Raw genomic sequence first — 19040 nt, 5'->3', positions numbered from 1 at the left:
ACATACAGAAAGCCCTTGGTCCCCGCTTCCATGAAGCCACAAGCCTACTCTCGTGCCGCCTGCAAGCCCACTCCGCCTTCCGCTCTGGTCTACGTACGCATTAGTTCCGCAACACTCGTCAATAAGCCTGTAGCTGGCTACTAGCAGCAAAGCAGCACGCCTTACCCAGCCCGCCCGCCCCCCACTACCTAGCACGCGCAGTGCAGTTTTTGACCTCAACTTGTCAGCTGACACGAAGCGCAAGATCATTTTCCACCCTCAACACCTCTTGCCCTTGGGCCTTGGCTACTCAATACTGTGCCACAGCAGCCAGTAACGTACTGCAGGTTGTGGAGGTCAGCGTTGTACCGGGACAGTACTATCCTGCATGTTTCCCGCCCTTGTGCTCTCTGCCACAAGCAAGAGCTAGCCACCGCCCAATACACACAAACTATCGCGGTGTGCCGGGAAGTAGCTGGTAGCCGGCTGGCGCCTCAAAGCCCACACCTAGTCCACTGCGCTCTCCGTTCGAGCCGGCCGTCTCTTTGGTGCCAGTGGTGAGGACAGGCTTGGCGCCAGCACTGCCACCGCCGCCGCCCTTGCCGGATGCTGCGCCTGACCCGCCCGCCCCTGCCGCCACGGGCGTACTGACGACAGTCGCCATCAACTCTCCCGCTGGCTCCGCGGCGGCGTTGCTGCGCCGGCCCTCGAACCAAAGCGAAAGAGCACCGGCAGCATCTGAGGGCGGTGTGGGGTCATCATGGCGCTGCGTAGGGCGGACACCAGCACTGCTACTGCTGGCACTGCCACTGACGCTGCTGCTACTGCCACCGGCCGGACTCGTAACGACACCACCCTGGCCTGACCCCGAGTGCTTGGCACTGTCGTCCTTCTCTACCGGCTGCTGCGAGTGGCGCCCCAGTACGACACTGCGCTCGTTGCTGGTTGGTGCCGTAGGAGCTGCCGGCTCGCCTTGCTCCGCCGTTGGGCCCTTCTCACTCTCCACACCCGCCCCAGCAACCAAAGCTTCGGCAGCAGCAGCGGTCTCGCTGCTGACACTGGCAGGCGGGGAACCCCAAATGTAAGGTGCCGTAATGGCACCGGTGTGCCCGACACGACTGGCCGCCGCCGCCGTAGCTACTGCTGCTGGCTGCGGCCCGCCTGCCTCGCCCGCCTGCGCTCCACCGCCGCCTGGCCCTTCCCTGCTGTAGTCCTCATCACCGCTGCGGCTACTGCCACTGCTGCTGCCACTGCTTAGTAGTGCTGCCCGCAGCTCCCCTCTTGCCTCCCCCCTCTCGCTCCCCCCGTCCTCCTCCTCCTCGCCCTCCACGTATCGCTCTTCCTCCGCCACCCGCTCCTCCACCGCCGACAGCTCGCCGCTGCTACTGCCGCCGTAGCCGCTGCTCCCACTGGCGGCTGGCAGTAGCGGCAGTAACTCGTACGGCGCCGCAGCAGTTGGCTCCTCAGGCTGTAGCTCGTGCTGCCCCACCAGGTTCTGCAGCTCGTCCACAACGGGCAGTACGGCATCGGCGGGCGGCATGGGTGGCCGTACAATGAGGCAGCGCGCGCTGCTGCTCCCGCCGGCACCGCCGCGCACTGCATTGGCGGGCACCTGCTCCTGCTGCTGCTGCTGCGGTGAGGGCGTTTGTGCTGACGGCGGTGGGGACTTCGATGGCGCAGCCGCGGCAGCAGTCGTCAAGTCGGGGTCACCAGGGCACACGGGCGGGGGCCCGGGCGCGGACAGCTCGGGTGCGTGGCCTAGTAGCGGTGCGGCGTCGTCCTCCCGGTGGCCTGCGGCAGGGGTGCGCGCATATGTTCGCGGTGCCGTAAGGGTAGGGAGAGACAAGGGACGGGGTCTATGCCGTATGTGTTTGGGGAACAAAGTCTGTTGAATGCACTGCAAAACAAGGTGCATGAGCGCTCATGCCCTGTTACATGCCCACAAAGCTACGAGATGTTCCCCCGCTTCACTTACCTCGCATCTGTTTAGAAAACGTCAGTGCCGGCTCAGAGATCCCGGCAGGAGCACCGGCGAGCAGCACGCGGGCTCCGTCTGCCCCCTCACCGCCGCCACCAACTGCTAGCTCCGCCTGCTGATCAGGCCCCAAGCCCACAGCCACGGCTCCCCCTTGCTCCTCTCCCCCCTCACCGCCGCCACCGACCACGTCACCACAGCTGCTGATGGCCCGGCTGCCGCCGACACCGCTGGCGGCGACATCACCACCGCCATCGCACGGGGACAGCATCGGCCCGAACATGAGCGCCGTTGCGAGGTCCATGTCGGATGGCAGCGGCACGTCGGGCGGCGGCTCTAGCAGCTGCTTGCCGTGCTGGTGCCGATGCCAGTGCTGGTGCTGGTGTTGGTGGCGGGCACCAATATCACGAGAAGCACAAGCGGCTGCTGGGGCTGTGACCGCCGGGCTCGCAGCTGCTTCGCGCGTAGCGCTTGCTGTTGCTGGCTCGTGTGCTTGCTGCTGTTGCTCCTGCTGTCGCTGTGGCTGTGCGCTCATAGCCGAGGCGGTGGTTGCCGGTTCCGGCAGAAGTGCCGAGGCTGGGCCTGTCTCGGGACGCATATGTCTTGTTTTGGGGAGATGATACGTGTCAAGGCATGGAGGAATGAAAACTCGATGCAATTACACGGTTTGTATCTGGCACATTTCAACAACTTTGGGCTTGTCCGCGGACTCGCATGGAACCCGCGGGTCATGTCCTGCCAGCCACTGCACGGTTCACCCCAGCATTCACCCGCTGCATCAATGCTCAGCACAACGCTCCCAACATCCAACCCCAAACCACCCTCCACATTACCCGCGCCAGCGAGGACTCCTCCTTGACACGCACACAGTTACTCCGTGCCACGCAGCCACATGTCTACTCGCCGCAGCAATGCGACGCCCTGCCACACGTCTACTTGCCCCAGCCCACGAACTGGCGCGCGTTGTCGGCGTTGAGGATCTCAATCCAGTAGCCGTCCGGGTCCTGGACGTGCAAGGGGTCCGCAAGGGCAGGCGGCGGATGGAGGGTGGAGCGCTGGCAGGTGGGCAGGAGGCAGCGGTGCGCTGCACCCCACACGGCAAGCGCTCTACACGTTTCAAACGATTTATTCGGGGGTCAAGCAGTTTCGGTTCCCCGCCCCTACCCATCCTCCCCAAGGACCTATTGGTTGGGCTCGAGCACTCGCCCCCTCCCTAGTGGGGAGTCCCCCAAAACAGCCGGACATCTCTTTCGGTCTCCCATCCTCTTCCGTCTCCCCATTGCCATCACACCTTGATGAACGCAATGCCCTTCATCTTGCCGTCATCTGGCTTCTTCTGGAACTCCACACCCAGCCTGCGTGGGAGTGGCCGTGCATGACAGACGTCAGGCGTAGTGATAAGACGGGGCTTCAGGTGTGACCCGGTGGTTGATAGTGCTGATGGGCACGCGCAGCGTTGCACAGGCTCAGGGAATGGGCAAGGCAGTGCCGTTGGGACTGACCGATAGGCCGGGTAAGTGATGATATGGCTGGGCATGTTGTTTGCCAGGGGGTAGACAGGTGATGGGTCATACGCGTTGGTGGGATGAGCATGCGCTTCTGGCTTGATCGACACGCACATAACGTTTAAGTATGCCCCGCATGCCTGTCGCCCCATCGTCATGTGCCTTACTTGCTCCACCACACACCCCAGCTCCCATTCCCATTTCGAAGCGCTTGCCCAGGACTCACTCCTCGAAGCGCTTGCACGCCGCGTACACGTCAGGCACGCTGAAGCCGATGTGGCCGAAGCCGCGCGGGTCGCTGTTGCCGCTGTGGTAGCCTACGTGTGCGTGTGTGTGTTGGGGAGGAGTGGTGGGGGTGGGGTGGGGTGGGGCGGACAGCACATGGGGGGATTATGAGCGCGGTGTTGGGTAATTGGGCGGTATGAGGAGGGGCCACAGCAAGGCACGTGTGCAGCGTGCAGCAGTTGAGCCCAGCCATGTTCATATGGCCTGCCCGGACCATGAAAGACACTAGTCATAACCCACGAACAACACAAAACAAGATCAGCAGATATGCACACTCAGGAAGCTCAGAGTCATGCCCACCCGCGAAGTTGGGATCGGACTCAGTGCCCCAGTTGTGCGTCAGCTCCTGCAATGGGCGTAAGGGCGTGCCAGTGCGAGCGTAGGTGGCCTGTCAGGTGCTGGCGGCACAATAAGCCCCCTCGGTTGCGTTTGATGTGGACGCGATTGCCACAATCCATCCCCGAACTCACCAGGCAGGCCTTGCGACGGAACATCCAGACAGTCTGAGGGAGAGTGCAAGATGACGCGCGGGAGCGGGGGACAGTGTACAGTGCAGTACTTGTCAAGCTGTCCGACCCAAAGGCGTGCAGAGCACACCCTCCCGCAGCGCACAGCACGCATGTGGACTTCTGTTACCGGGCGCCCATACATGTCCTACCACGCCTGCCAAGGTAACGCACCCGGTCAGCGGGGTCTTCAGGAATGTCCTGCGTGCATCCAATTTGGATGCGAATGGGAGCAGCATCAGTTGCATGAGCGTGCCGGTTCAGCGGCCAGTAAGCACGCCGTGGGCCCTGCTTGCTCTACCCAATCCGTGTCACCCCACCCCATGTGGGCTTGCAACAAACAACCCCTCCACTCCATTCTGTTCCCTCCTCCGCAAGCCTTAAGTCTTGCATTGATTCATTGTGGCAATCAACCCCCCCTTGCACATTCAAGTAGGGTACCTTGACGTCCTCATAGCCCAGGAAATACAGCGAGAACTTCATGTCAGGGAAGTCCAGCTTGGCCAGCAGGCTGTGGGCAACGTGCGAATGTACGTGTGTGGATGGGCATAATCAACATGATATTTACGCGGATCTGAATGCGTGGATAGTTTGTTATGACGGCGGGTAAAGTGAAGGAGCGGAGCGTAGCACGGCAGGGGCCCGACGGAGGCAAGGCCAGTCCGGGTCATCGACTCATCGTCATGCCAACACAACTGCGGGGCCCAGTGCATGGGCTCTATGTGGCTCATGAACTCGCAGGCGTGCACTGATGACTCACCGCATGCCCAGCACGCGCGTGTAGAAGTCCAGAGACTTGGCGGGGTCCCGGATGCGGAACATAGTCTGCCGGGCCGAGGTCGGGGCGAAGGGTGTAATGTTGGTATGTCCAGCGTTGTTCTGATTGGCGGGGCGTCGCAACAAGCACAGCTCCCAGTCTCAAACTCAAACTACGCACACGTCCCAGGACTCATGGATCCAAGCACCCCAGGATGCCTCGCCACGCCTTGCTAGAGGTGGCCTGGGAACGGGCGCGGGCCCTGAACCAGAATCCCGCAACCCGCTCGCACCTGCTGGAAGACAAAGTTTTGGGTGGAGGGGTCCGGGTTGACACACACCCCGGGGATTGCATGCAGCTCAGACAGCGACCCAGACATGGCGACGATGCTCCTGCGAGCTCCGGTGGTGGGCTGGCGGGCGCGGCCTGGGAGGGGACAGCACCGCACACGGTGAGAGGGCCAGGGCAGCAACACCTGGAGCCCCGCACCGAATTGCACTGCCGTATACAGGCTCGTGAATATGAGACAAATGGAGTCTTGGATCAGTGTGCGACCGCGGCATGCGGCCTAGCTGCTCACCCGAGACAAAACGCTTGCAGGCAGAGCTCTGCGGCCGAATTAACAGCAGAGAAGCACTACGCTGTACCAGAAGCATATTTATGGAATGCCGCGCTGGCTGCGAGCAAGGGAATGCAGCAGAAATTTGATCGCGTCCATGCGTCTAGAAGGAAATGTGTTTCTGCTCATTATGCAGACTTCCGTCATCATCGATTGTCCATAATCTCTTACACGCAAATTGCACGTATTTGTATTGTGCCCGTAAAGACTATTTCGACAGACACAGACTTCTCTGGAGGTCGCTGCCTCCGCTTGTCAATAATAACTGATACGGCTTTGGCTACATCATAAAGCAAGACGTCTCAGGGACGCGTCTTTTGAGCAGACCTTAAAGGCCGAAGCTTCAGCGCCGCACGGAACAGCTTGCGAGCACAGGCACAGACAGCCAGTTGCAAGTAGGGCTCAGTGTGGCTGGGTCTGGACCGACCGACGCTTACAAACCCTCGCGGCGTGCCAAGGCCCTGTCTCCTGCCTCTCTGCCTCCTAGACCCCTTCGCAAACCTCGCCTGAGGGGCCACTCCCTCCAAACAGCCCGCAAGCTGGAGAAGAACTAGGGATTCCCGATGTCCTGGGGCGGGCAGACGGGAAGTAGCAAGAAGAATGACGGGTTCAGCTCGCTCACGAAGGAGACTCAGCAGCTGCTTCAGGGTGAGTGTGGTCTGGGCTGTGAGTCCGTCTGAAGGAGTACCTTCATGTTGTTGCATAACACTTGCCTGTTTGATGCTTTTCCACAGGCGTGGCCAAGGACAGGGGCCTGTCGCATCGTGCCATGCAGGACATGGCTAGCAGTGTGCAACGTGAGACGGTCTGGGTGCTCTTGGTGCATTTCAGCATTTGCGTTGATTATGGGAGGACTATGGGAGGGGTCGGGGACAGCGGGCAGAGGTCATGCTTCAGCATTCGTTGCGACTGACCACCTCATCTTGTCCGTCCACGAGCGCGTGCGTCTTTGTAACATGCGCATGCCGCTCCTTCTGCCGGCGCTCAGGCGGCGACGCTGCCTGGGTGAACCACCTCAGCTCGGGAACAGCCGCGTTCCAGGCGCCCAAGAGCAAAACTGCACCACTCGTCAAGGTGCGGTTTCTAAGGGTGCCACTGCTGCCGCATGCTGCTTCAAGCCGCAATGGGGTACTTTTCATGCAACTTGCTCACAATGGTCCAATCCACGTTGGCAATCAGTGCTCATCACTATCATGCCTTTGTCCTGCTCCGTCATGCGCCGTCGCGTTATCGCACCAATGACCCTTCACAGGCGCCCAAAGTGGGCGCTGCCGGTGGCTCTGGGCCTGCACTGGCGCCTCCATTGCCGGGCCGCTTTAGCGGAAAGAAGATGCACGGGTGAGCTGTTAGCGCTCCGCGTGCGTCGTTGTGCTTGATGCATCTGTACCGTGAGCGCGTTGAAGCGAAGGGGCTAGCTGAACCCGAGCAAGCCCATGGCACCTAGGTACCCGGGCCATGGACGACGAATCCGTACGCTTTATTGCTGAGGCGCGTGTGACACGTACAATTGAACATCCCCCGCAGTGAGATCCTTCGGGACACGCCCTACGAGAGGGACCTGTTTGTTGGCGGCGCACCCGTGACTGACCGTGAGGCGGAGAAGGACCGCCTCAGCAAACTGGTGCGTGTTGACTGGAGCTGTACAGCAATCGTACCTGCCGGATCCTGCGAGGGGGTATTGCGCCAGAGCTTTGGCCCAAAAGCGTTATATCTTGCCTGTGGTGCGTCAGTAGTCAGTGCTATTTAAAACCCGACACTTCCGTCACAGTTAAGCGCATACCTCACGGCTCGATTGTGCCCTGACAATTCAGTAGACAGCTAAGCCAGCTTCTAGCTGCACCGGAGTCAGGTGACCTCACCCCGCCTCGGGCCACCACTTCGCTTGATGCTTTATTCAGATGGAGCTGGGCGCCAAGGGAGCTGCGGAGATGGATGCACGCATGGCGGCGATGAGGAAGGAAGCCAAGGAGCGGGCGGCGAAGGCGGCGCGGGTCGACGTCAAGGAGGCTAAGATTGACCAGGTGGGCATCGTGGGGTAGCACACATGTGTGGGGGCAGAGTCGCACGTCCTAAGTGGCGTGCTCGAGCGCACGCCGCATGAGGCTGCTTGCACGCTTCGGCGCGTGTATTGAACAGCCAACGCACTGCCTCGTGCCTGTGCCTGTGCCCTAAATAAATCCAAACAGATTGTGGATGAAATCCAAGAGCGGCTTACGTTCCTGGAGAGCATGAAGGGCCTGGGCCGGGGGGCAGAGTACGAGCGCCAGATCCGGACGGAAGTGGCGGTGCGGCTCAAAGAGTTGGAGAAGCTGGGCGTGCCCATCAAGTAACGGGATTGACCTGGCAGGAAATGGTGCATGCGCTGACTGAACCCCGGGGGGGGGATGAGTTACTGTGCGATCAGCACTCAAATTCCTAATGATAGGAGCTACTGCACTCCCCATGGGAGTGGGCGCTTTCCCTTAGCAATACAATGATTAGCAAGGCCAATTGATCGCAAATAGGAGTCGGCCCAAAACCAGCCGGAGCGAGAAGCGACTTCGCGAGTCGGCGACTGCGGCGGTGGTGCAGGGCCTGGCCGCTGCAGCGGCGGCGCAGGGCCTGGGCCTAGCCGTGGCGGCGTGCATGTGCGTAGCAGAGGGGGCAGGCAAGGCCAAGCGGAGGAGGAGAGCGCGGCGCCGCCCGACAAGCGGCGCCGGTGCGCATATTGAGACCTGCCGGTGTCTGGTTTGCGGTCTTTGCTGGCGAGCATAGCATGGCACGGTGTGTAGTAGGCCGCAGCATCGAAGAGTGTTGTGGCTAGAGGGTTTCCTGCTGTTTGGTTTGTTGCCGTCTGTGCTTGTGCTTGGCAGCGGGACGTCGTCCAGCCCAGCCATCCCAATACAGCAGCCGCTTTCTGTCAGCCAGCCATGGGCGCGGCCGTCCACAGCGTTTACCGTCGGTTACGAGGTAACATGTGAATTCGCAACTTGCGCTACTGACTGCCTACTCTCGTGCCGCCTGCAAGCCCACTCCGCCGTCCGCTCTGGTCTACGTACGCATTCGTTTCCACCACACTCGTCATTATTAGGAAGGCAACAGCAACGATGTGATGGCGAGGGAGTATGGCTGATGGGATGCGGATGGATGTGTGTTGCAACTGGCTGTGCTTGGCCCCTGGACCGATGCCTGGCGGTGCCTGCTCAAACTACCCTCCAGTCGGCGTCACCCCACAGCTATTGACGAGTGTTGCGGTACTAATGCGTACGTAGACCAGAGCGGAAGGCGGAGTGGGCTTGCAGGCGGCAGCTACTTCCGCAACCGCACCCGGCACCCGTGCTCCCGGAGAGGTGCTTCCGTATCAGGGAGCACCCCTGTACCGTGTTCTAGCCGCCACATGATGATGAACAAAGCTCAGGGTTTCGTGCTAGGTTACCCGCCGCATGCAACCATGCTGCGCATTGAGCCCAAGCAGGGAACCCAAGCTTGAGCCCAAGGTTGGCCATGGCGTCCGCAAAGTAAACATCCGGCCCGATACTGGGGGGCCCGCACTGTCACCTACCGAGTCGGCCTTCAGTATATGTATGCGACAACACAAGAAGGGACAGTCTGACCAAGGAAGGGTGCCCAGCACCCTGGCCCTCAGCTCGTGCCTCAGCTCAGTATATGCTCCTCTCCGGGCGGCCAGGCAGTGCCACTGGTGCTCAATTTGAGAGTTGCTTTGAGCGTTGCCTGTGGATCAGGGCTCGACAAAGGCTGGGCTACGGCACCTGGACAACTGAAGCGCGTCTTGGCACAGCATGGCGTGGCACAGGCCAACGCGACGTTCGAGTGCAAGTTCCCACCAAGAGCCCTCGCATTAGCCATCTTCAAACAACCGCATGAATATCAACCTGCATTAGCTCCGCGTTTGCAAGAATTACTTCACCCACCACTGAGCGTCCGTCACCCACCACTGCCACAGTCACTAGCGGACCGCCATGCGATCCATGGGGCGTGCCCCTAAGGAAGTCAAGTGACAGGGAACGCAACCTGACGCAACGTACGGTGTTATAGTGCTGGGCATGAGAGCAGGCGTGTGCAAGTAGTGACCCTTCGTCAGGGCGTGGCGTAGCGTGGCGTAGAGCTGAGGTGAAAGGAGGCTGGTATAGGAATGGCGACTGAAGTCTGAGCATGATGATATGGAGTGCCAGAGTCGTAACATACGTTGGATCAAAGGTATTGGGGATGCTGGCATGCGCACAACGTTGGGGGGGGGGGGGTCGGGGCTGTGCGTCGGACGGTTGGACGTCGCATGGTCATGAAGTTGCGGCAAAGCCCTAAACGTTTTGCAAATGTAATGATAACAGAATCTCAGCATCGCTGCTATACGTACTTCATATACCGCATGCACCTCAGTCTGCAGGTATTGAACAAAACGGCAGCATGGCGGAACTCGTGCGGGACGAAGCGGGGCTGGCAAGAACTTCGTTGCGGCAAAACCGTCTTCCTAATCCAAGCTGGCTTGATAAATAGATACCAATTCCTAAGATGTACAGCTCTAACTTATTGGGGCTGACAGCGCGGCTGTATTAAGGGCAAATGCTCGCGCTCGTAGCCCACGCGTCTGCGAGGCTTCTGACAGGTACATATGTGCCCACATTAGAGCCATTTATACGTTAACCAATCTAATTTGACCAGCGGTATTTGACCAGCAGTATTTGACCAGCGGTATTGTCTGCTCTAAGATCGGCATCTAACACGTCTTTCTTGCAGCTGAGGACGAATTCATGGCATATGTTTGAGTTTGTTCAACCTGTTGCTATCACAGTTACCTTCGCTGTCGCGGTTCCCTGACTCGAGTCGGATGACGGATCTACGTCGCCGGGGCCACTTCCTTCTTGTGTACAGTGACTTTGTATAACTGATGGCTTGAATACTGGCTGCGTGTAGTCGGCGGGGGCCGGAAACGTGTGTGGATCAACTTGGCGTCGACCCCCCCTTTCTGAAACGTATGGGTGCGCCGCGCCCCCTGCGGGGGCCGGGGCACGCCAACCCACCACTGCCACAGTCACCCACCACTCTCGCAAGTCGCCCACCACTCTCGCAAGTCGCAGCCGCAAATGCCCGAACCCAGGGCAAGTCATCACCTTACATTTCCCTCGCAGACTAACATGTAGCCCAGACTACAATATGCACAAGCGATGTTTGGAAGTTGCAAAGTGAGACGCAGGCCGAAGTTTCCGCGAGCGCACATGCGCATGCTACGGTCACATGCGCCACATGAGTCGGGATAACCGATGCGCATATGTCCTCTCGTGCGCACATAACAGGTTTTCGTGACGTCACACGGCCTGCTGTGAGCGTTGTGCGGTGCGCAACGGGTTGGCAAGCGCTTACAGTCTTCGGTGCTCCACCTCGCTAGCGGCTTCCTGGTTTAACCTGACTGCGCGAGCACTATCTACTCGGCTGTAGGTCTTGGTAGACAGAATGAACGAGGCGCTGGACTTTGGGATCGGCGACTCGCAGTATGTCTTCACGGATTTAGAGCTCAACGAGCTGCTGGGCGTGATAGAGCGCAAAGCAGCCGGCGAGGCCGAGCCTGACGCTCTCGATTTCCTGCGCGCCACTGACGGCAATGGACTTGCTCTTCAGGTGCGAGCGTTGTCGGGTCCTGTTCCGGAAGAAGCAAACCGACGAAATTGCACCCCTGCCCCGTGCACCTGTACGCCCCACCTTTATCGCAGTTCCAACCGCGTTCTCAAAAGGACAACGGCAGTGGGTGCAGCCTCGAGCAGAGCGCGGTTGCAGCAGCGGTCAAGCTGGAGGATAGCGCGCTGTCATCGGCACTGGCGTCACCGGTAGACACACCCGCACTCACCGGCGTCGCCGACCCAGCGTCCCTCTACGGTAGCGGTGCAGAGATATCGATCATGCCCATGCCTCACGCCGCCGCTGCTTCCGCTCCGACGTCACTTCACGCCTACACCCTGCCGGGCACCGCGGGGCACGCGGCGCTTGTTGGCAGCTCGCCGGCGCTAGTGAGCACCCTTGTCGCCGCCGCCACTGCCGCACAGCAGGCGCAACACAATGCGCAACTGGCGGCAGCCGCGGCCGGCTGCCTGCACGTGCACGCCCCACTCCAGCTGGCGCGCTTCGCATCGGTTCCGGCACCGCCGGGCAAAGGTGAGTTGGTGCGGTTGGTTACGACCTGAAAACGCACGCGGGCCAGTGTAATCGTGACCCAGCCCCGCAGCACCCGTTCTCAGCCCGATGCGTCTACCCCAACGGTGTGCTGGTAGCTGCCTCGATTGCTTAGCGTTTTCACCGGCTTCGGAATGGCCACGACGTTGCCCCTTCCGCTCATCACATCGTAATCGTGTTGCTCCTGCCCGTTCATGGACGCAACTAATTGCGTTTGGCCCCGCCGCAACTCGCAGCCATGTCCATGTCCATGTCCATGGCTGAGCCCAAGGGCCAGATCAGCCACTCCACGGTGGAGAAGCAGCGCCGCGACCGCATCAACTCACTGATTGACGAGGTGAGCATGAGCACCGCTGCCGCTGCCGACGTGCCTAGGCCGGGGTCCAGGACCCCAAGCGAGGGCCGTGCCTCCAACACAGCACTCTATCCCATATGGTCACATTGGACTGAAGGTGCAGCAGGGATACACGGGTCTGGTGCTCCTTGAAACCCACACTTGGCATCCCTGGCTTCCTCCTCCATCGAATTCCTTCATTCGCAGTTGCTTGCCTTATCTTTCCATGCACGCGCCGCGCCAATACACGCTCACTGACCGAATAGTACTTCCCATGCTCTGTGCTTCCCATATGCAGCTGCGCGAGCTTGTGCCGCCGCAGCAGCGTGGTGGAGCCAACGGTGCCGCCGCCGCCGCCGCCAACGACGCGGGAGGCCTGGAAGCTCGGCGGCCCAAGCACGTTGTACTGGCAGACACCATCCAACTGCTCAAGCACCTGCAGCTCAAGGTGGGGGCGCGAGATATAACCTGTTTGGTGAAGTAGTCTCGTTGGCTCTGCAGTGGCGGGCTGTCTAACGTAATGTCCACTGTACCCTACCGCACACAGTAACCATGTACCCGCGTTGCGCAATGCTAGCACGGCTTGTGGAAGTGCCTACGGTATCTTATGCATTTCTGCTTACCTGTGCGGCCCCGCTTTACATGTCTTGTCTTGCAGCTATCAATGGGCGCGCTGGAAGTGGGCGGCGCCACCAATGGCTGCTACGTCAACGGGAATGGCGGCTACTGCAATGGAGGCGGCGGCGGCGGCAGCGGCGGCGCCGTCGGGCGGCTGGGCAGTGGCTTCAACGGGGAGGAGGACACGGCCAACTCGGAGGGCAAGGCCAGCAAGGGATCCTCCAGGTTTGTGCGGGGTGTATGAGAGCGAGCTCGGGGCCGACATGCGGTGTAAAGAATACTTTGCCAAATAGGTAGCGCAGGGCAAGGCTTTGGGGGAGACCACCAGTGCGTTCGTTGCACCTGCGCGCGTGTGTCCTTGCTGTGCGCCTTGCACTAACTGTGAGTCACGTGTGTCACCTGCGTGCAGTCACGAGGAGATGGAGGTCGGCGGCGCTCCTCAGATGCCACACGTGAGTCCCGCCGAGGCTTGCCGTCATTAGCGCATCTCGTGCATTCGTGCGCGTCCACGACCGCGCCCGCTGTCACCGTGTTGTATTATATAGTGCTGGTGTTGCATGCCCTACCGATACTCTTAACTCGCAAGATTCCTGTACCGCCTGCTGATTGCTGCTGTTCCACCCCCTTGCCGCTGCTGCGCTCCCTTCAACAGATCCCCTGCCAGATGACGCAGATGTCGGGCGTGACGGTGGAGCGCGGCCCCGACTGCTACTACGTGCAGGTCAAGTGCCGCGACCGCAAGGGGCTGCTGTCCGACATCATCAACGCCCTGAGACAGCTGCCACTGGAGGTGAGGCCGCTGGCGGCGGGATGCCGGACACCCAGGCTTGGAGGGGAGTGTTGGGCACGCTGCGATGTGGTGTGCCCATCGTGCGGGTGGCATGCGATGCCATATTACCTCATGGCACGGCAGTGTCAGTCCTCCAGCCAGCCGCTCAGTAGCTCTCTCCGCTGTGGCAGCAGCACTGTGGTTACGTGTTTTGTCGGCGTGGTTGTGGTTGTGCGTCGTTGCCCCGTCCTGCCGCTCCGGTCCACGCGCTCCCACCGCTCACTTCGCTTCATCCCAACCCCCTGCCGACCCCAACCCCCCAACCGCCACCAGATCCGCACCGCCGCCGTGACCACCACCAACGGCACGGTGCGTGACGTGTTTGAGGTGAAGTTGGACGACCCCGGGCTCAGCCCCGAGGACGTCCAGAACCTGGTGCACGACGCCCTGTTCCAGAGCCACCTGTTGGCGGCGCAGAGCGAGAGCCTGGCCGCAGCCGGCAAGCGGCCTCGCGCCTAGCCGCCGCAAGGTGCGGAAAGGTGGCCGGAGCATGTTGCAAAACGGAATGCTAGCGCTGCCAAAGTACAGCTCGTTACTGATCGACAAGCTTGATAGCGCTGAGCGCGGTCGCCGGCGGATGCAGTAGCAAGGCGTACTGCTGGGCGTCGTTGTCGCGTCGTGGACCCCGTTTCGAGGCCTGCTGGCGGGAGAGGGCAATGCCAGCAGCTGATCTGAACGGCTTGCGCGGCGGTCCAAGAGCATTTGCAGGGGCGTGAGCGAGCGGACTTCCGAAGAATAGAGGGGGGAGCTGTTTAGGGGTCAGGGCCTTCGTGCATTGCTGGGCAAGTTGCGGAGGGAGTACAGAGGAGCAGAGCGGAGCTGACAGCAAGGGTCTGCATTTCCTTAGGTCCTGGCTTTTTGCAAAGCTGTGAGTGTGCGGCTCAATTGCCTGCTGTTGTCGATGGTTGGTAGCACTGCTGAGGCTGAGCCGGGGTGGGCCGGGCGGGGTTCACGCGTACGGCATAGCTCGAGAGCGCAAACAACATCGAACGCGTCCGCCCCTGCAAGCGGCAGCAGTCTCCACGACACTCGGACTCCGTTTGGCGTGCCGAATGCGGAGCAGCGTGGAGCGCGCACCGGTGTCTCGTCTCGAAGGTAACAAGTAACCGCATTGCCGCTGACACTAACTTCTTTCGTGATGTTTATTGCTAGCCTGGAGCTCGCGACGGCGTCTTGCATTCGCATTCACTCGCAAGCACTTCGTTAACATCCGTCGGCTCTCTTCAGGGTGTTCAAAACCGGAGCTTACAACGAAGTACCATAATGGCTTTGGTGCGGCTTGATTTGCCATCATGGTAGGTAGCTCAAAATGCCATGGCTTGCACGCCTCTTGGCTTCGCAACAAAGTACGTAAACAATTTTGAGAGGACTCTCCGGTAGTTAGATGGATGCGCTCGTAGGGTACCTCACAAAGTCAGATACACGGCCTTCTGGACGTTGGGCTGTGGGAGCCTCCCACAAACGTTTTGCTATGATGAGGTCAGGCAACCGATCTAATCGCTGTGCACAATCCCAGCTGCCAGGCAAGCCTAGTGGCTTTGTTGCGCGGCAGTTTATGTCTGCAGGCAAGGGCGTGGCGTTTTGGTTATGAGGGGCGGCGCGGACGTTGATCGAACTTGCATTGCCCACACGATGGCGGGGGGAAGTGGGGCTACATGACCACACGGAGCGAGCTTTGGACAACATCATCGCTTACTGGACAGAGGCGCGCGGACATATTACGCATAGCTTGGCCGCAAGGGCAGGTTGCTTCAATGCAGGTTTTGAAGGTGGTGGGAGTCCGCACATAATTCGCGTTACTCCTATGCATCTGTCTGTAGTGTGGCCTCACCATGTGTCTGTAGTGTGGCCTCACCACAATTGTGCCCTGCTGTGTGCTGGTAAGTGCATGCTGCGCGTGCCCGCTGCGCGTTCGCTCTAGGTCTTGATTTCTGTGCTCTCTGGCGGTTGTGTGCATGAAACAATTTAACTGTTAGCAACTCATACACGAGCGTGCCGTTCACAGTCGTTTCGTAATGTTCATGTTGTGTGTGGTGGCTGAACACACGGACAGCCAGTGGAGGCTGTCTGTTTATTGATCCTGTTGCCGCAGCAGCGCCGCGCAGCGGCGCGCGCCCGCGAGGCAGCAGCGGCGCGCACCCAGGCATAATGAACGGGGTGCGCTGCGGTCTTGGCGTGTTTACTCTCAATTGAGTTTGAAAGTTTGTCGATAGGTGTTGTCGACTCGCAGTGGGCAAGGAGCAGATTGGAGGCGTAGAGTCTAGGCCACATGAGCTAAGCGCGCCTGCGGTTGAGCAGGTGCAGAACTGGTTACGCAAACATAATACTCTTCCTTAATAGCGGATATACGCGAACAGTTGCCGGCTTACCGGATGCAGCGGCCAAGCAATCAGGGGGGGCGTTCAGTACGCTGGTGTGGGGCCAACGACATGGCGGCGCACAATGCGCCTGCTCATTTCCTTGGGTCTTGGCTGAAAGCCGGCTTTCAGCAAAGCTGCGAGTGTGCGGCTCATCAATTGCCTGCTGTTGTGGATGGTTGCGTATGGTTGGTAGCACTGCTGAGGCCGAGCCGGGGTGGGCCACGCGTGTGGGCGTGTGCGCCGTCTCCGGAAGCATTGCCACAAATGCTGCGAAGTCGAGAAGAGAACGGGCACAATTGGGAGGCAGCAGATCGCTGGTATTGTGCCCGAAGGATCTGCGCTTAGGTTGTGAAACCTGTGTTTCCATGCATTGCGTCGTGTTACACGTTATAGATGGCGGCCGCCGCCGGAGACGTAGGTGATGGGTACCTGCGAGCAAGGAACTGCAGTCTTCATGTGGGGTTGGGAGGGCAAGCCCGTACCGCCGGAAAGACGGAAACCTTGGTTGATGACTGCTGATGACGACATAGCTGGGGAGGGACACATACGAGGGCTAGAATTGGGCGCATGACTGCCACACACGCCATCAAACGAAGCGCACTGTCACGCCTATGTCTGTGTTTGCGGCTCAGAATGATTTGGGCATGGGAATTGTGCGGGAGGTTGGCGAGATGGAATGCAGGGCCTGTTGTATCAGGGCTTGAAGCGCGGGCAGCGTATGCATGCAGATGCGTGACGCAGGGGGCGCAGCCAATGATTCCGGCTTCGCACCCATTGATAGCGCAGTGCATCTCGCATTTGCTGTTCAGTGCACGTCAAGCGCAGCTTCTTACTAATATAGTAGCACGGTAAGGGATGATTTGACGGGATGTGGCCACGGATGCGTGAGGTGTTGACTGGTGCAAGCTTCAGGGATTCATAAGCGGAGGCTGTCGGTTACGGCTATGATGGCAATCCGTGGAGGGTTCAGTGCGTGGATGTCTGTGAAGGTGCAAGTGATATTTGTATTTATTTGGACGGGTAGTATCTCCTCCCGACAAGGAGTTTGGTCAGGTATGGGCGTGGTCATACGTGCGCCTTACTAGCTAGCTATGAAGTCCGAACTGAGGGGGCGTAAAGCAGTATGTTAAATATTACCCCTTGTAACACACGCGTGACCCATTGTGCAGCAGCTGGTACGGTAGCTGACCGGCCGACCTGGGACTGTGACCCACCAGGGGCCATGGTCAGCAGGGGAGGAAGGTCAGGAATCCCCGCCGAGGCCCTTCCCGCGCCCACGCGCATGTGGCACAGCACAGAAACTTCCGGTGCCCCGTCATCTTGGCAAGATAGCGGCAAGATGTCTTATGGTTCAGGCGGGACAATCCAAAGTGTGCACGCACGCCAGAGACCATCTGATGCTGCCAGGGGCCCCCCAGGGTTGCTGCACATTCTCCCGCTGTCAAAGTCCGTGTGACTCTGCGCACAGTTAGTCCCAGCCAAGCCGATCACCCGTGCGGGGTGAGACTGCCGGGAGCTGGGACTCGCGCCACTCAGACACCACATCAACGCTTCCTTACAGTAAGGTGTGTATATGATGCGCATTCTTACACATTGAAGATTTGATTGTTACATCCTTGGTTGCCATTAGCTTGGAGCTGCATGAAAGCTAAGAATTTGCGGACGCAATTTTGGGCGGCCTTGCGCGTCCAGGATACAATACATTATCAAATATATATCCCCAGCTTTAAGCAACTGTCAACAACGTTCCTTTACTAGCCAGCCCGCAATTTCCTCGCTGTTACAATCATACCAAAGCCACCACAACCAGCGCCTTCCCACTACAAACCTGCAGATGGACCTCAAGCAGCAGGTGAATGCACAGCTGGGAGCTTGAGCTCTGGTTCGCCAAGACAGAGTTCATCTGGCCTTCCAGCCGAATTGCTGACGCCCCTCAACGTCAACCCTGCAGGTTAAGAACTACACTATGACCATCCGGAATACGCGCCCACCAACGATGATTAAGGAGCAAGACAAAAGCGAGTTTTCGCACTTTCGAGCTCTCCAGGTAGGTGCTGTTATGCAGGGGTCCTGACGATTATGTGTACCTTGAATGGCAGCTTTAGTGGGCTTTGCCAGACTAAGAAGTCCACCGGGATGAAGAACAGAGTCCCTCAAACCTCGACTCCCTGTCTGCAGGTTCTTGCGAACGGCGATGAAGTTCCGTATGAGGCTACGCTACGAAACGTGATTCACGATGGCGCCCGGCAACCCAAGCTGCCTCCGCGCCAGACCCAGAAGCATCCGGTGAGCAACCGTGGCTGGGTTAGGGCTTCCGGCTGCACGGACCAAAGGGGGGGACATGGGCACGTGGGCGCCCGCACCCGCCACACCCCCCAGCCCTGGCATGTCATGTGTATGGGAAATCTTACGGAGACAGGAATTACGCTGCCGTGGATTTTGTAACTGTATCCTGCCATTGTGATACACCCGGTATTCCCCGTGGGTTTCATCCGAAACTGGGCCGCATGCCCAGCCTTGAGCTTCAAGTCCCAGCGACACCCGCCCAAGCTGTGCCTAAATTTTTCCTGGCCTGCCTGCCCATGCCTCTCACATCTACCCCTCTCCCGTTCTTCAGGGCTACATCCGCAACGAGAGCGGCGGCTTCTTCACCTCCTAGTTGTGGCGAAAGCTGGTGTGGAGGCATAGCACAGAGCAGGGCATACAGATATGGCAATCGGAAGGGAGCAAATGATTGATTTTTGGACGTAGGTAGACAGGAAGAGGAGACAGGAAAGGAGAGGAAGGAGGACGGGAGACTGAAATGAAGTACTAAGTTACATTGACAATGAAGGGGTCTGGCCCACGGGTCTGGCCCAAAGGCGGCACAACGGAAGGAAGGGCATATAGAGAGGATGTGTGTGCTGAAAACGTGCACGCTTGGATGGTGTGTGTGTGTGTGTGTGTGTGTGTGTGTGTGTGTGTGTGTGTGTGTGTGTGTGTGTGTGTGTGTGTGTGTGTGTGTGTGTGTGTGTGTGTGTGTGTGTGTGTGTGTGTGTGTGTGTGTGTGTGTGTGTGTGTGTGTGTGTGTGTGTGTGTGTGTGTGTGTGTGTGTGTGTGTGTGTGTGTGTG

At 59.4% G+C, this 19040-nt stretch overlaps 5 protein-coding genes across 5 annotated transcripts in view; 3 read left to right on the top strand and 2 right to left on the bottom strand.

Moving 5' to 3' along the window:
• CHLRE_04g216102v5 (uncharacterized protein) lies at nucleotides 1-2542 on the bottom strand. The gene is made up of 2 exons (XM_043061697.1): nucleotides 1955-2542; nucleotides 1-1770 (listed from the first exon to the last, which is right to left on the bottom strand). Exons 1-2 carry the CDS (start codon nucleotides 2487-2489, stop codon nucleotides 431-433), a joined length of 1875 nt encoding a protein of 624 aa, XP_042925089.1. The 5' UTR covers nucleotides 2490-2542; the 3' UTR covers nucleotides 1-430.
• Nucleotides 2543-2600: 58 nt separating this feature from the next.
• On the bottom strand, nucleotides 2601-5692 carry CHLRE_04g216100v5 (lactoylglutathione lyase). Its single transcript, XM_001698601.2, has 10 exons — nucleotides 5588-5692; nucleotides 5300-5433; nucleotides 5011-5075; nucleotides 4692-4761; nucleotides 4425-4451; nucleotides 4215-4247; nucleotides 4045-4090; nucleotides 3686-3776; nucleotides 3246-3309; nucleotides 2601-2958 (listed from the first exon to the last, which is right to left on the bottom strand). Exons 1-10 carry the CDS (start codon nucleotides 5661-5663, stop codon nucleotides 2887-2889), a joined length of 678 nt encoding a protein of 225 aa, XP_001698653.2. The 5' UTR covers nucleotides 5664-5692; the 3' UTR covers nucleotides 2601-2886.
• Nucleotides 5693-5792: 100 nt separating this feature from the next.
• On the top strand, nucleotides 5793-9957 carry CHLRE_04g216150v5 (uncharacterized protein). The gene is made up of 7 exons (XM_043061698.1): nucleotides 5793-6274; nucleotides 6361-6423; nucleotides 6615-6700; nucleotides 6879-6964; nucleotides 7151-7247; nucleotides 7525-7647; nucleotides 7813-9957. Exons 1-7 carry the CDS (start codon nucleotides 6190-6192, stop codon nucleotides 7954-7956), a joined length of 684 nt encoding a protein of 227 aa, XP_042925088.1. The 5' UTR covers nucleotides 5793-6189; the 3' UTR covers nucleotides 7957-9957.
• Nucleotides 9958-10282: 325 nt separating this feature from the next.
• On the top strand, nucleotides 10283-17028 carry CHLRE_04g216204v5 (uncharacterized protein). Its single transcript, XM_043061701.1, has 8 exons — nucleotides 10283-11239; nucleotides 11332-11770; nucleotides 12025-12125; nucleotides 12421-12570; nucleotides 12781-12965; nucleotides 13150-13192; nucleotides 13393-13530; nucleotides 13843-17028. Exons 1-8 carry the CDS (start codon nucleotides 11075-11077, stop codon nucleotides 14026-14028), a joined length of 1407 nt encoding a protein of 468 aa, XP_042925087.1. The 5' UTR covers nucleotides 10283-11074; the 3' UTR covers nucleotides 14029-17028.
• A 54-nt stretch (nucleotides 17029-17082) lies between these two features.
• CHLRE_04g216203v5 (uncharacterized protein) overlaps nucleotides 17083-19040 on the top strand; it is a 3906-nt gene continuing 1948 nt past the window's right edge. The window contains exons 1-4 of the mRNA XM_043061700.1: nucleotides 17083-17781; nucleotides 17881-17976; nucleotides 18108-18215; nucleotides 18547-18855. Of these exons, the coding sequence (XP_042925086.1) occupies nucleotides 17764-17781; nucleotides 17881-17976; nucleotides 18108-18215; nucleotides 18547-18588 (264 nt within the window). The 5' untranslated portion in view covers nucleotides 17083-17763 and the 3' untranslated portion in view covers nucleotides 18589-18855. The remainder of the gene's footprint in view (nucleotides 17782-17880; nucleotides 17977-18107; nucleotides 18216-18546; nucleotides 18856-19040) is intronic.

This window comes from Chlamydomonas reinhardtii, chromosome 4 (assembly GCF_000002595.2).
Source record: "Chlamydomonas reinhardtii strain CC-503 cw92 mt+ chromosome 4, whole genome shotgun sequence".
Taxonomy (NCBI): Eukaryota; Viridiplantae; Chlorophyta; class Chlorophyceae; order Chlamydomonadales; family Chlamydomonadaceae; genus Chlamydomonas; species Chlamydomonas reinhardtii.
This window is presented reverse-complemented; position numbering and strand designations above follow the sequence as displayed.

What these genes read in the sequence shown, in the direction of transcription:
- CHLRE_04g216150v5 (XM_043061698.1), top strand. Translation starts at nt 6,190, where the DNA reads ATGTCCTGGGGCGGGCAGACGGGAAGTAGCAAGAAGAATGACGGGTTC. An exon ending in AAACTGCACCACTCGTCAAG is followed by an intron (nt 6,701 to 6,878) that starts GTGCGGTTTCTA and finishes GACCCTTCACAG; the next exon opens with GCGCCCAAAGTGGGCGCTGC. An exon ending in AGCGGAAAGAAGATGCACGG is followed by an intron (nt 6,965 to 7,150) that starts GTGAGCTGTTAG and finishes CATCCCCCGCAG; the next exon opens with TGAGATCCTTCGGGACACGC.
- CHLRE_04g216204v5 (XM_043061701.1), top strand. Translation starts at nt 11,075, where the DNA reads ATGAACGAGGCGCTGGACTTTGGGATCGGCGACTCGCAGTATGTCTTC. An exon ending in TCCGGCACCGCCGGGCAAAG is followed by an intron (nt 11,771 to 12,024) that starts GTGAGTTGGTGC and finishes CGCAACTCGCAG; the next exon opens with CCATGTCCATGTCCATGTCC. An exon ending in TGAGACAGCTGCCACTGGAG is followed by an intron (nt 13,531 to 13,842) that starts GTGAGGCCGCTG and finishes AACCGCCACCAG; the next exon opens with ATCCGCACCGCCGCCGTGAC.
- CHLRE_04g216100v5 (XM_001698601.2), bottom strand. Translation starts at nt 5,663, where the DNA reads ATGCTTCTGGTACAGCGTAGTGCTTCTCTGCTGTTAATTCGGCCGCAG. An exon ending in ACGCGCGTGCTGGGCATGCG is followed by an intron (nt 4,762 to 5,010) that starts GTGAGTCATCAG and finishes CGTTGCCCACAG; the next exon opens with CCTGCTGGCCAAGCTGGACT. An exon ending in TGGGCTATGAGGACGTCAAG is followed by an intron (nt 4,452 to 4,691) that starts GTACCCTACTTG and finishes GGATGCACGCAG; the next exon opens with GACATTCCTGAAGACCCCGC.
- CHLRE_04g216102v5 (XM_043061697.1), bottom strand. Translation starts at nt 2,489, where the DNA reads ATGAGCGCACAGCCACAGCGACAGCAGGAGCAACAGCAGCAAGCACAC. An exon ending in GTTTTCTAAACAGATGCGAG is followed by an intron (nt 1,771 to 1,954) that starts GTAAGTGAAGCG and finishes CCCCTGCCGCAG; the next exon opens with GCCACCGGGAGGACGACGCC.